The sequence below is a fragment of the Abramis brama genome (genome assembly GCF_963993115.1).
Source record: "Abramis brama genome assembly, chromosome: 16".
NCBI lineage: Eukaryota > Metazoa > Chordata > Actinopteri > Cypriniformes > Leuciscidae > Abramis > Abramis brama.
In genome coordinates, this window is record NC_139978.1 from 26,650,686 (window position 1) to 26,665,337 (window position 14,652).

General features: G+C 38.6%; 1 protein-coding gene across 5 annotated transcripts in view; it reads left to right on the forward strand.

The window, feature by feature from the left end:
• The window catches only part of LOC311066384 (uncharacterized protein C1orf21 homolog), a 33,075-nt gene extending 18,848 nt beyond the window's left edge, over positions 1-14,227 (forward strand). For all 5 annotated transcript variants that reach the window (XM_084087564.1, XM_084087568.1, XM_084087566.1 and 2 more), the window contains 4 exons: positions 6,494-6,579; positions 8,855-8,925; positions 11,808-11,868; positions 12,703-14,227. In XM_084087564.1, the coding sequence (XP_083943690.1) occupies positions 6,494-6,579; positions 8,855-8,925; positions 11,808-11,868; positions 12,703-12,744 (260 nt within the window). In that variant the 3' untranslated portion in view covers positions 12,745-14,227. The remainder of the gene's footprint in view (positions 1-6,493; positions 6,580-8,854; positions 8,926-11,807; positions 11,869-12,702) is intronic.
• The last annotated feature ends 425 nt before the right edge of the window (positions 14,228-14,652 follow it).

The following is a 14,652-nucleotide window of genomic DNA, read 5'->3' on the forward strand; positions in this document are numbered from 1 at the left end:
TGGTGTTGAGAAGATACAGTACAGTACTTCTAAACTACTCCTAATATACTGTGTATATAAATTATGTACATAACCATTCAAAAGTTTGGGGTCAGTAAGCAGTACATTAATACTTATTCAGCAAGGATGCACTAAATTGTAAAAAAGGGTTATGTATAATGTTGCAAAAGAAATCTATTTTAAGTAAATGCTGTTCTTTTTAACTTTCTATTCATCAAAGAGTCTTGAAAAAAATGTAGCATGGTTTCCACAAAATTATTTTTCATTTAATTAATTTTCTTTAGCAGCAAACAAGCAATGATTTCTGAAGGATCATGTGACACTAAAGACTGGAGTAATGATGCTGAAAATTCAGTGCTCTTGATCTTCAAGGTTTTCCATTGTGCCTCTTGCACATCTCTGGTTGCTTTCATGCATACCACTTCTATTGTCCTTTCTGAATCCACTTGTGGATTTTTATTGTTGTTTAGAATTATAGAATAATAGTGCTCTCTTCATCTTGAATCTTGACCCAAAGGTAATATCAACCACAGTTTGTTACTTGATCAGACAAGGTACTGTTTGAAACAATTGTGATTGCATATGTAATTTTTCACATATTTAAAACAAATAGTAGGCAAAATACAAATATATGCTGCACCGTAAGCTAGTATCAGTGTAATTTTAGTATTATTTATATTTTACTATAGTATTAATATTTTGAGTTAGCTTTTTATATTTTCAGTTTTCACTTTTTAAGTTTTATTAGTACTTTTAACTTATATAATTTAAGTTAGTTGCCAAGGGAATATTTCTAATTTTCATTTAAGTATTTCATATTTTGTTTTACTTTTAATTTCAGCTTTATTTCAATTAAACTAAACTGATTACAAATTTAAATTTTGGTAGTTAAAAAGAACAACACAAGCTGGTATTCTTTTTGATCATAAATATTTGCTATGTTTAATGAAGAACTAGCTAATCGACCAATAAGAATGTCCATATACAGTGAGTAGTATGCATGCATAGTATCAATACAGTTAGGACATTCTACATCCACCATGTTAAGGCCATGACACACCAAGCCGGCGTCAAAGAACTAGCGGCGATGAAAGCCGATTGTTGGCTGCTTCTTGGCCCAATAAACTGTGGTTGAACACCTCAAAGACTAGCAGACTGTCATGTGTGTTCTGTCCCTGTGTGAACTGTCTATATCAGCTGGTGTCAATAGTCTATTCATCATTCAAAAAGGGAAACTAGTAAGACTGCAGATATACCAACCGTAAAACAAAGCAGCTCTTGCTTAACGGTTTAAATATCAATCATGCTGATCACTTTCTTCATCTGGCAGCTCATGTTGTTATGAAAATATTTGTGTATTAGAATGTAAGACGCCATAAAATTAGAACAGCCTTCTGTCTGTACCGTCTTGACTTCTTTGCTTGCTTTTATCTTAGTGCACTGACTTGTTCGCTAAACCGGACAGCCAATCAGAGTGATCTCGCTCACCGTCGGCCCAGAATCGTGCGAGCTCCCGCCGAGGTGTGGAACACTGCAAAAACTGACCCAACAGATGCTCACTGACGGCATGACGTTGGCTGATGGCTTGGTGTGTCACGGCCCTTAGCACTGCCATTTCACTTCTACTACATCAGACTTATTGCTGTTCTCTAATATTTACAAAAATAATTACTCCTGTCTTATTACCTAATATGGTAGAGTCTTCATTTAGCTACTATTTGACATAATATTTGACATAATCTATCGCTGGGAAGTACCAGTAGTCATTTTCAGATATGGGTTCTGTTTCTCTGTTCTGCATTTCCTCTTGTGAGATTTTGAGGATGTGGTGGTTTAAACTGTATCTTCTAGTTCTCTTTCACTCTGTGTCTGTGATCTGTAGGCTCATGATGTGGCATGTTAATCTGAGAGAACTGTAACGCACAACAACAGATTGATAAGTATTATATTCACCAGCACGAACAGAGCAGTGACCTGGTTACTGTGGATTATTGCTAACTCCCCCCTTCTTCTTTCTCTATCGGTCTATCTTTCTGTCTCTCACTCGCTCTTTTTCTCTCTTTCTCCTGCCAACCCGATGTCCTTCTTTCCACTGCCCTTCCCAGCTGTCAGTCAAACGGCTCTATCAATAGAACAGAGGGCTTTCAACCCCGCCCCCCCCCCCCCCTCTCTTTCTCTCTTTCTCTATCTCTTTTTCTCTTTCTCTTTTTCACTCTCTCAACTCTCAGCTCTTGCCCTGACTTCATTAGTGCCAACAGACTGTTTACTAGTCAAACTGTGTCAGTGTTCAGGCAGTGAGAGTGTGTGTAAGTTTGTGCGTCCTCATCTGTGATTCAGTGCTTAGTCAATCCCAGCAACACACACGATCTCCGGCACGCACAATGACAGGAAAGGCCGAGCTGCCCTAAAACAAACAAGAGGGGCAGCAGGCGGAGAATATGCTGTCTGGTTACATGCAATCTGCAGTGAGCTGTTGAGATTGGTGTGTGTGCGTGTGTGTGTGTTGAGATTGGTGTGTGTGTGTTGAGATTGGTGTGTGTGTGTTGAGATTGGTGTGTGTGTGTTGAGATTGGTGTGTGTGTGTTGAGATTGGTGTGTGTGTGTTGAGATTGGTGTGTGCGTGTGTATGCTGCCAGTCTATAACGGGGCGTTCACACTGATGCTGATCTGCACCGACAAAGTGACCGGAAGGCATTTGATTTTCAACGAGAGCTGGCCAGATCTGACATGAGCGACAGTTCGACCATTCGCAACGTGATGTAGGTGTGTCCAGTGTTGCGAGAAAAGTTTCACTTTTACTTTTAGAGCCGGGTATCGGGGTTAATGGAGCAGAGCGTAGGGGGGGGCACAGTTCAGGCCAGGCCAGGCCCCCCTGTGGCGCCGACACTTATTAACAATAACAACTCTCTAGCACCATATGTTTGTTTTTCTTTGCACCACATGAGGACAGTGCAATAGAGAGATGTTTCTTGCCATTATGTACACAGTCTTTTTTATTGCATAATCAATACAGATTGCAAACTCACATTCACAACTACTCACAGCAGAATAAGATCCATTTTGAGATTTTAAGAATAGATATCAGGATCGATGTTTAACATTATTGTGAACAATTTCATTGTTCTATATGATTTTATCTGTATGATTTCATGTCTTACATATGCATTTGGCAGATGGTTTTATCCAATGCGACTTACCTGCACATTTAAGGTTTACATACGTCTTTTTTTCGAGAACTCAAACCCATGACTTTGAGGTTTCCAGCTCTTGTTCTACCAACTGAGCTTCAAGAAATTTCAGCAGTGATTTGTTCCTGCCCACATGCAGCATTATTAAAAAATTATGCATTGAAAACTGTCAGATATTGCGAGCATTGATTCATGCATTATGCATTTCAGCAGTGTTACTATAAAGCTTTCCCCTCTAGTTTTTTGTCCACAGACAAGAAAACTGATTTGTCAAATATGAATTGCAAGTTTACAATTTACATCAATTGTGATCAGATTTTCAGATGATATGCCTAGTTATGAAAGTTAACAATAGGCCACCCAGCAGTAGAATGTCCAATATGGCTCAGAAACTTGTTGACCTTCAGTGATAAAACCACTGTTTGAACATAGCATAAAACGGTGTGTGTGTGTACATGTGGCTTACTTTCAAGCTGCGGTGAATACTTTTCACACAGCCATTTTTCAAAGTCACCAAGTGACTGCGTTCACAAAGCGACTGTTTAGCTAATGTTTTTAACGGCAACGGCGTACGGTAGCGCAACAGATCATCTCAGTGACACTCTGTCTTCTGAAGTTTAGACGCATGACTTCAGATGTTTAACGGCTGATCTTTAACCAAAGGCGTGGTATCGGTCATGCGTCTAAAGGTAGCACAAAATGTTTCTCTTGTTCTTGTTTTGGAACTCCTCTCTGTTCTGTCATAACATTAGTGAGTAATCTTCCACCTACTATCAAAGAGAGCGTGAGATTGACAAACTCCCCTCCCTTGCTGTGGACTCACCGTCTTAACAGACTCCCACTTATAGAATCGCTTCAGGGCAAAGCTTCTCCACACTGATTCTAAAAGTAAAGCGGCCCACTCATGTTCCTCAGACACGCCACTCACGGCACTGAACACATCTGAATTTAGGCCAGAAGGTAAAAGTGAGAGGAAGACAAGGTTGTGTAGCTGTCGTGTCATCCGATTTGTTTCGTTTAAGCCTAACGAGTACCCAGACAGCTAAATTACCTGGTCGTCAGAAGGCATCTTGTCACAAACACAGAAAAAGACTAGAATAAACATTCGAGGCCTAATGATTAGTGCAGGTTTTCTGATGTTTCCCTGAAAATGTCAAACAAATATTTTTCAAGTTTCAAGTGATGCTATGACTGAATTAGTGTTGGTATTTTTTTAATGAAATTGGCAATTGATTCGCATAGTTGAACAGCCCATCTGCAGGGGTTTAAACACTGAAATGGGAAAATCCGAGATGCTAAAATATCTTTGCTTTGGTGCTGTCATACACAAGAAGCAGGCAAAAAAGCTGCCTACCATCACAGCCTTTAGGAAATGTAATGACCTACTAAAAAGCACATAAAAATCAACTCAATATTCACAATGTTGTTTCATTTATGAATAGAATAATTTAGAATATATTATAAATATTCAGTATCACCCAGCTATTCTCTAACACATCCCATGGTGCTCATGAAGCCAGCTTGCAACATTTCTCATTCTCCTCATTTCCTTTCTTTTCTATACTATAATAAAGTACAAAATAATAAAAGTGGCACAAAAAAGCCATTTCTGTCTAAAGCAAGCATCCTCGTCTCCATCACATCCTAAAGGTCGGCATCATGCCGTTATCACCAATTAGCCAATTCGAAATATCCCTACATAAGAGAACATCTCGTCTTCCCACCAAAAATAGCCCGTCTGGAACATACTAAACTAAATGTCACTCTCTCACTGCGAGCAACTTTGTTTCTCTGAGATGCTTGTTTCTCGAATGATTGTCTCTCTGAAAAGATGGATTAGAATGATAAGTTCCTCAGATCTCCTTTTATAGTAATGCTATCACCCTACTTGCGTTTATGCGAGCGTGTTTGTGTGTGTGTGTGTGGGAAGTGAGATGCATTCGTATGTATGCATGTATTTGATTGCAAGTGTCTGGCTCTTTTGGATCCTGGAGGCCTGTTTTGTGTAACACACCTCAGCCAAATCAGTTAGTTTGACTTTAAATTGCGTGTGACGTTTCTCTTTGGTTCGGCTTGTGTGTGTGCGTGTGTGTTTGTCAGCATGTTGGAGCGTGGTCTTTTGTGCAGAGACATGTTTACATTCCTCAAGCTGTGAAAGACTGGCGGCGTTGCGCCCTCTCTTTTTCTCTCTCCTTTTATATTTCTCTTTTTTTCCCTCCATTTCTCGCTTTTTGTGCTTGTGTGGATGGACTGCACTGAGTCACATTCACAGGCTGCCCACTCCAGCTGTCATGATGGTAACTGACAGGGAGTTCACAGAGAGAAAAGGAGAGAAAGACGGATAGAGGCGAAGATAAACTGAGATTGAGTGGGCTGCGATTTGCCTCGTGCTGATTTGTAGACAGAGTAAATGACAGATTTATGTATGTGTGTGGGTGTGTGTATGTGTTATGAGGAAGTGAATGCATGGACATGCAAACACGGACATGGCTGCTGGGAAAGGGCAAAATTCAAAGTGTTCTGTTAGAGCTGGGTTGACAAATGTGAAATCGGTCACTGTTTACTCACTCACTCACTCACATTGTTCCCAAACCTGTATGAATCACCTTTTCTGTGAAAAACAAAAGGTATTTTGAAGAATATAGTCACATTGTTCTCAGTATAATGAAAGTGAATGACTAAGGATGTCAAGCTCTAAAATGACCCCCAAAAAAAGCACAAAAGTATCATATAAGTGGTCCATATGACCTATATTTTAGGTCTTCTGAAGCCATACGATAGATTTGTGTGAAGAACAAACTGAAATGTAAAGTATTAGTGGGTTAATGAGAGAAGTATCAGTGTCTAATTAATGAATGACTCAATAGTTTGAATCAGATTTTAAGGAATCCGTTCATGAATTGGCCTGATTCGGTTCTCAAGGTCAATGACCTTGTCACAAAAGTCAATTGGAGGGGAAAATTATCAGTGAATAACTACTTTTACTTTTTTCCCCACACTATTGTATGATTTCAGAAGTCTTGCGCATGAGTCATATGAGCTATTTTTATGATACTTTTATGTCATACTTTTATCCACATTTATGTTGATGCTTGAAAGCTTTAGTCCCCATTCATTGTAATATCTTGGAAAAAAATACCAGTATATTCTTTGAAATTTCTCCTTTTGGGTTCCACGGAAGGAAAAAAAGTCATATGAGTTTGGAACGATAAAAGGGTGAGTAAATAATGACAGACCTTTTCTCTGTGAATCATTTCTTTACCAGCCCTAGAATGCAAATCTAACTTGTCTTTCTTTCTCTGTAGATGAATATAAGAATAAGGGAGTGGAGGAGGTGAAGTATATGCGTGGAGAAGAGGACAGAGTAAACGCACGCAACCAGGAGAACCTGGTGAGATACAAAACATGTTTTCTCTCTCACACACACACACACACACACACACACACACACACACACACACACACACACACCTGGGAAATTCTTCCTGTGTATTGATGTCCTTCATATTTTACTCTATTTGCAAAGACACTGCTTGAGGCACATATGACTGTTTTTTGCTTATACAATGAAGTGAAACTAAGCGTATGCAGCACACACTTGTGCCGACATGTTTGGAATGTGGGTGAGGGAAATTCTGACACTTCTGACAATTCTTTTCCTCTTTGTCATAGACACTCACATTACCAGACAAAATTTCATATTCTTGAATTCTTACATGCATTGTTTCCTATACTCACACTTATTCAAACATTGGTAGCACTTTATTTTACAGTCCTGTTCCCCGTGTACATACTTAATACGTATATTAAAGTAATAACAATAACTGGGTAATAGCTTAACTACGTACTAACCCTGAACCTACCCCTAAATCTAAGCTTAACCCATGTAGTTACCTTATATTACCCAGTACTTTCTTAGGCAAGAACACGTAAGTGCACGTACTGTAAAATAAAGTGCAACCCAAATATTCTCACACATCTGAACTGATTCTTTGCCTAATGAGGATGCTTTATCAACATAATAATATTAATAATTATTATAGTTATAGTTAAAAACAATATTATTATTATTATTATTAATAATAAAATATATTATTGTAGTAATATTAATCATTTGTTTTCTAATGTAAAACTCTATACACTCGCATATTTTTTTCCCCCACTGACACAAATAATGTCAAGGTTTCTTGTATATGACTACTTTCTGCCTTCTCTTTACTACTAGCTACTTTACTTTCAAGACTTTATGTAAATTACCTCAGTTATGACTGGCTAAACTTTTCACCTGTTAAGTGAGAAATAATGTCACTGCCAAGTTGTTAAATACTGGTTAAAAACTTGTTATGCAAATGTGAGTCATCGTATGTTAATGTTAAATGTAAATGTGCTCACTTGGGGTGTAAAATGAATCATTACTTTTTCATTTCTCATCCAAAATATAGTTCTCAACCTACAAATTTTTGCATGTACAGTACAATGTTGATCATCCTTCTAGTTATATTTGTGTCTTCATGTTTTTTTTTTTAAATAATTATATCAAAACAAAGAAATAAAACTTGAAATGTGACCAGATTTCAGATCATAATAAAATAGTTGTCCTAATTCTACCCTTAATGCTTATAGTTTAATTTTATAACCTAGATAAGAAGTTAAGAATTATGTGGTTTTGCATCTTAGTTTCAATAAATGGTCTGGTTGTATTGTGAACGAGGATAGCTACATAGTAGGGGTGTAACGATACCCTCATGTCACGATTTGATACATATCACGATACTGAACTCACGATACAATATTATTGCGATACTCTAAGACATATGATAAAAGGTTAACAAAAAATGTACTATTGATTAAAATGCTAAATTTAATATTACATTGTTGGTGTAAATGAATAGGCTTGGACTTGGTGCTGATAACCCAATGCACAGGACAATGGTGACAGCAGAATAAAAATTCTGAAGCTCAAAATACAGAATTATTTTTGACGAATATGCTTGCACTCTGTCACAGACTAGATATATTTAAAATAATGTAGGCCACTTTTTACTAGTATCATAAGACATGGCATTATCAGTACCCACAAATATTCCCCCATTGCATTATTATACATTATATACAACATATAAAGTAATTTAATGTAGTACTGACGCTAAAACTCTGAAAACTAGAATTATTTTTCTCACACAGTAATTTTCATTTTGGGTGAACTATACACAATACATATTGTTGCATTTTTTTGTATTGTGATATATTGTGACACGATACATTGTTACTCCTCTACTACATTTTATTTCAAATAGAACAAGTCCTATTTTTCATGATATATCTCCTTTAAACTGGCCAGCTTAATGAAGCTGTGCATGCAGAGCAGGTGTTCGGATGCTCGTGTTCTGATAAGGGGTGTTGGAGGAGAATGGAGACGCTGCCCTCTTCCTCGCTGTCTCTCAGCAGGGCAGCATTCTCATTAGCAGTGGCCAGAGTAAGGTCACTCCCCAGGGCCTCTTTATCATGCTGTTTTTCCAGACAGAGAAGCTGGTTCTGGCCCGCGTCCAGGAGCCGACAGGGCCTCAGCACAGGAGGGCCACCAGAGACAGTCGGCAGAGGCTGAATTTGGCTTTGTTGTGAATAGTAGTAAGTGAAAACGTGTTGTTTTCCGGGTGTGTTTGCAGGAGAAGAGCTCGGCGCTGCACAGGACCAAACAGCACAAAGAGGTGCCTGGGCCCAGCGCCAACAAGACGAAGTGAGTGGGTTTATACATGTCTTGCTGTTTACGGTGTGCGTGTGTTGCTTTGTGTGTATGGGTGTGGGCATTAGAGTTCTTGCTCTGTTAAACGTGCCAAAAGTCTGTAAATTGCGTGTGGTTTGTTTTGCTTTGTGGCCTGTCTTATCCCCTCTGGATCTCATTTGCATGTTCTGTTTGAACATGATGTGCCATATGTTTCACAACTTATTGTTTGTAAACATGTCGATTTAAAAAGTGCTTTATTGGCATAATTATTTCTAGTGAAATTGGATTTCCAAAGGATCAGTAACAATAACAAAATTGTGATGTAATATAATAAAGAATCAATTAAAATAGGCTAACACATTACAATTACTTTCTTTGTGAAATGTCATTTAAAGGTGCAGTACGTGATTTCTGAGAAACGCTGTTGATATTTGCAAACAACCCAAACAAAAACACTCCTCCCTTCATTGCTCCGCACCTAAAATGCACGAACACGCAATGCAAGAGTGGATTTATCCTTATCATATCTGAAGCAAAGCAAAATAATGCTTTGTGAAAAATAGAGAAGTTGACAAAAGTAGGGCTGGGACGGTATGGATTTTTTCTTACCGCGGTTGAAAAGCAAGAAATTCCCGCGGTATTGCGGTAAACTGCTTTAAATCTCAACCCCCCTCCCCACCCTCCCCCAGTTTTTTTTTTTTCTGCGACGTTGGGCTGGAACAACAAACAAAGTGTGTCAATGATAATCTCAGGTAGTGTTTATGTGCTTGCTTTAATGTTAAAAGCATGCAATGTGACTTTGAATATCGTTTAGTGCTCCAGCTTTGTAGCTGTAAAAGCAACAATGGATAATTCACCTCAGATCTTGAAATTAAACACATGGAAACAAGAAAATTCAAACTGTGAACATACAAGTGTATTCTTTGACAAATATTGTTTTAGTAACTCAGTAGCCTATGTATTTTTAATAATGTTTAAATGGTGTAATATTTGTGAATTTGATTATGTAGTGCCGTCAAGATTCCTCTCTGGTGCTGTGAGTGTGCACTTGCCGCGACGCCGCGAGGGTTGACAAATGCGGTCTTCACGTGAGAGAATTCTGTTAAATAAGTTCGTGCAATTAAAAGCTGAGGTCCTGCTTTTGCTTTTTATTTACGGTGCGGCTTGGACGCGGCGTCCGTCGAAAATAGACTCGGCGCCTATCTTTATCGAAGCGGCGCGGAGAGACGCTTCTGAAACGCGCCGCGTCGTGGCTGTTGTAAACGCAAGCATTGACTAGAGTGGGCGCGATCAGCTCCGGTAGCCGCGTCGCAGCCGTAACACGCCACAGAGTGTAAATAAGGGGTTATAGTCAAAAGCCTACGAATGTTATTATGTGTCATGAAACAACTTGCGAAAGGTCGGATTTGCTCCATCTTTTGATGATAAGTTTTGTTTAGAAAAACTTGAATCCATGTAAGACACAATGTTATTAGACACAATCCATGTCATTAGAATCAATGAATCCATGTCATTAGACACAACGTGAACACATGTGAAGGCCAGTGTTTATTTTTTTTTTTTTTTTTTTTTTTTTTGCGGTGATGACGGTGATGAGCTCAGACCCGCGGTAGGCGTCACGTGACCGCGGTATTGCGGTAATGCGGTAACCGTCCCAGCCCTAGACAAAAGAATGACAAGGAAGAACAAAAAATTAGCATACAATACACAAGAGTATAGTAACAGGACAGCAACTATATCTCTCTTTCTAAGTCTTTCTTCAAATCTTTCTTTCTCACTCTCTCTCCTCCGCCATCATGAGTGGACACCCCTTACTGCTGATTGGCTACAAGTGTGTTGTGGTGTTCGGTCTGATCCGCTTTCAACAGAAATCACTTACTGCACCTTTAAAGGAATAGGTCAACCATCGATGAACATTTTTCATTTATTCAGCCTCATGCAGTTTCAAACTAGGGGTGTCGCAATACACCGGGATTTATGATAACCATGATATGTAAAACATGAAAGTTTTCTCATTTCTCATTTTCTTCATTTTGCACTCAAATTGATTCCAGGCATCACTGTGCACTTCAGCCCAAAATGCAGCTATAATCGGGAAAAAAAGAAATTTATACAATAAAGTTAGGGATGAATTTGACAGATAGCATTATTCATTTATTTGGGATTTTTGTCATTTTTGGAACTAAACTGCCCCAGTCCTCATTTTCATGTGTTTGTATGGAAAACTGCAAGTGAAAATATCTTTGTTCTTTATAAAAAAAACTCTTTTATTGAACATTATATAGTTTTTAACTGAGCAGTAGTTAGTTAAAATATAAGTTTCAGTGTTTAAAATTATAACTCTTTAAGTGTAAATGAATTTATGATCGGGTAATCATTATTTTATTTGTTTATGACTTTAATTTCCACTGGGCTTTGATGGACATTACAAACACATTACACAGAAAACTAATACTTATGGTGTTCACAACGTCTAGATGGAAATAAATTGTGTTTAGAGCATGTTCATTAAGAACGAACAGTTCATTATTGTTTTATGTGTCGATGGAGTAATGGTCAGTTAATGTGTGTGTGTGTGTGTGTGTGTGTGTGTGTGTGTGTGTGTATATAGAGGCAAGGGTTTATGGTCCCCGCTGTAATGCGTCTATAAAAATGATTCCTGCCCAGCCACTCTGGATCCTATGGGAGCTGGTAGCTGTGTGCGTGTGTGTGTGTGTGTGTGTGTGTGTGTGTGTGTGTGTGTGTGTGTGTGTGTGTGTGTGTGTGTGTGAGTTTGTTCTTTATGCTTGTTGTAATGGAAAATTCGAGTGTATTTGTTGCTTCCCTTCTTCTACCCCCACTAACTTCCTCCCTCTCTCTCTCTCTCTCTCTCTCTCTCTCTCTCTCTCTCTCAGCATACATACATCAGAGAGCCAGCAGGAGTTCTTCAAAATGCTGGATGAGAAGATTGAGAAGGTGAGGGCGGGAGGAAAAAACGAGGAACAGAAGTAAAGGAGGGAGCAGATGGGTTGGAGATTTTAAAGGGGCAGTGTACATGAAGCCGTTCTTCTATGGACTGCTCGTTTATCTAGATTGTGACATTTTAAAAGATTGTCTTGTCATTTCGCCATATGCATCGCCTGTCTGGTACTTCCTGTAACCTCTGGAGATAAAATTATATATTTATGGCTCTGCTTTTTTCCTTTGCTTCCTCCTGTCTCTCCTTCTCTTATCTATCTTTGTGTCTCTCTTGAGGCCTGAGATCAATTGGTCTAAAATGGATTAAATCAAAATATTTTAGATTTTTGTTTTAAATTAGTTTAAACAAGGTTACATAAAGGCTGTAGGGCTTACACTGCAAAAAAAAAAATCTAAATTGTTTTTCGAACCATTTAGGAGCAAATGTCCGTACTGTATGTATGTATGTAAGTAATATATATATATATATATATATATATATATATATAGGATTCCAGCAATTAGCAACTCGACTTTTCACATTGTCATTCAAAATGCAATCACATTCAGCCAATCAGAACAGTGTGCGAACAGAGACCTCATCCAATATACTGTGCTGCTTAAAACATAGATGCTAATATTTTCATGATATTTATGGTTTTCCATTTGGAACTTTATGAACTTGCACTATAATATCCAATGCTTTCACAATCAGTCTCTCTTTGTCTCCTTTGTTTGATGAAAATTAAGTGTTGCTCATCGCACTTGCTGCTAGTTAGTACAACTCAAATTCACTTGTAGTTTTTAGTTTAGGTTATTTTCTTTATCTGTCTCTCTCTCCATATTCTCCAGGGGCGGGACTACAGCTCCGAGGAGGAAGACGATGTGACATAGCAGAGCGGTGCCAGATCTTGCCAGAGATGGAAATGGAGAGAGAGTGTGAACTCAAAAATCAGTGTTTCCTATGTCTGTAACACTGTCGATCTGAGAGCGAGTGTGCGTGCGAGTGCGTGAGAGAGTGTGCTTGTGAGAGCGAAAGAACGCAGGACTTTTCCTCATAGGCTGTTTGCACCCTTGACCTCTTCTCCTCTCTTGGGGTTGCTTTGCTTCGAGATCTAGATGGTTTTGGGTGAAGAAAGAACAGCTTGATTGATGTATTATCAACATAGACTCATTCTGACGTGAAATGAGGACCCCCCCCCCATCCTTTCCACTCTTGTCCTCCTACGGCCAGCATTGAAATGGCCCCTTCCTCTGCCTGGCTGTGACGGAGCCATCTGAGAAAGAGAGAGATTATGTTGGGGAAAGCGAGATGCTCCTCCCAGTCCTTATTTTAAGTGGCAAAAACGGACATAATGGAGAAACGTGAAGAGAGCTTACGAACATCGTCTGGAGATAGTGGGGAGTGAATGTAAAGATGGAGTGTTGTGGGTTTTTTGGGGGGGAGAGGGTTTGAACAAGAGAGATATTTTATTAAGAGCGACTATATGACCGAACTGTCTGATTATTTTGATAAGAGCGATGTGGCAAGTTTTAGAACATTTGATCTGGACTCCTGCCTTTTGAAGGACTTTTTTTAATTTGTCGACTGTTCCATAAATGTGTTGTTTTTTTTGTTTTGTTTTATGATTGCATAGATCAAACCTCCTCAAGTTTGTGCTATGAAGGTCAGGGCTGTGCAGTGACCCCATAACACACTCACTTGCGCACACACCCATACATAGAGAAAGACTTAAAGCTAAAATAATCACCACACCCTCTCACCCTTTCCACATACACTTCTCAATTTGTATATCCTGCTATTATTTGTAAAATTCTCACAAAATGGACGGAAATAGTCACACTAGTTAACAGCAGTTACCCTCACACATATCCAAATATATCCATTACAGCCACTCGTAAACAGGCAGCATTTAACTTAAAGATCTGAATTGACTTTTTATGCTGTCCTATGAAAGAACTGGGGTTGTCTTTTTTTTATTTTATTTTTTATTTTTTTTATTGTGTGTGTGTGTTTCGAGGCCTGTGTTTGTGTTAATCTGTGTCAGAGAGCCAGGTCTGACTGTGTTAATCGTTGTCAAACGGATGAAATGTTTGTCGTAGACCTGTGTATGTTTAGCTACAGTGTTTACCTCTGTTCCTCACCCTGCCTTTCTCACTCAATAGTATTTATTTAGTCGTGTTGGCTAAAATGCATCTGGTTGTCAGCCTGTACACTTACAATTCATGGAGACCACCAAACCAGTATGAGGTGAGGTGGGGTGGGGTCACTTTAAGTACACAGCGTTGGCCAAGCATCTGTCATTATAATTACTGGATTGAATCCTTTTTTATTTTCAATATGTTTTCTTTTTCTATTAAAATATAAGACACAGGAGCTATGGTTTCTATTTGTGTGCTGTCTCACCGATTAATTGGTTGCTTGTTTGGGGTGTGTGTGTGTGTGTAGGTACGTACGTACTGCTTTGCTGACATCATTAATCCATTCTAGCGTCATATTTCCTGATGGTGGTCTGACTCATAACGTTAAAAATACTTATTGGTTTCTGGGGTTGAATTTCAAATGCAAAAATGTGCAGATTGCATTTCCACCTTGAGTTAAAATAATACACTTAACAAATATTTAACAATAAAATTGCTGTCCAACGTCACGTCTTTTCGGAGAATCCTCACACAAGACATTTTGAGCTGTTGACGAACCAACGAGAAGCATTTATATGCATTTTGTTTTCATTCACTTGTGTTTTGTCTCCACCTGGAGGTTGAAGAGCGGAACTTTTTTTGTATTGATTGAGCATCATG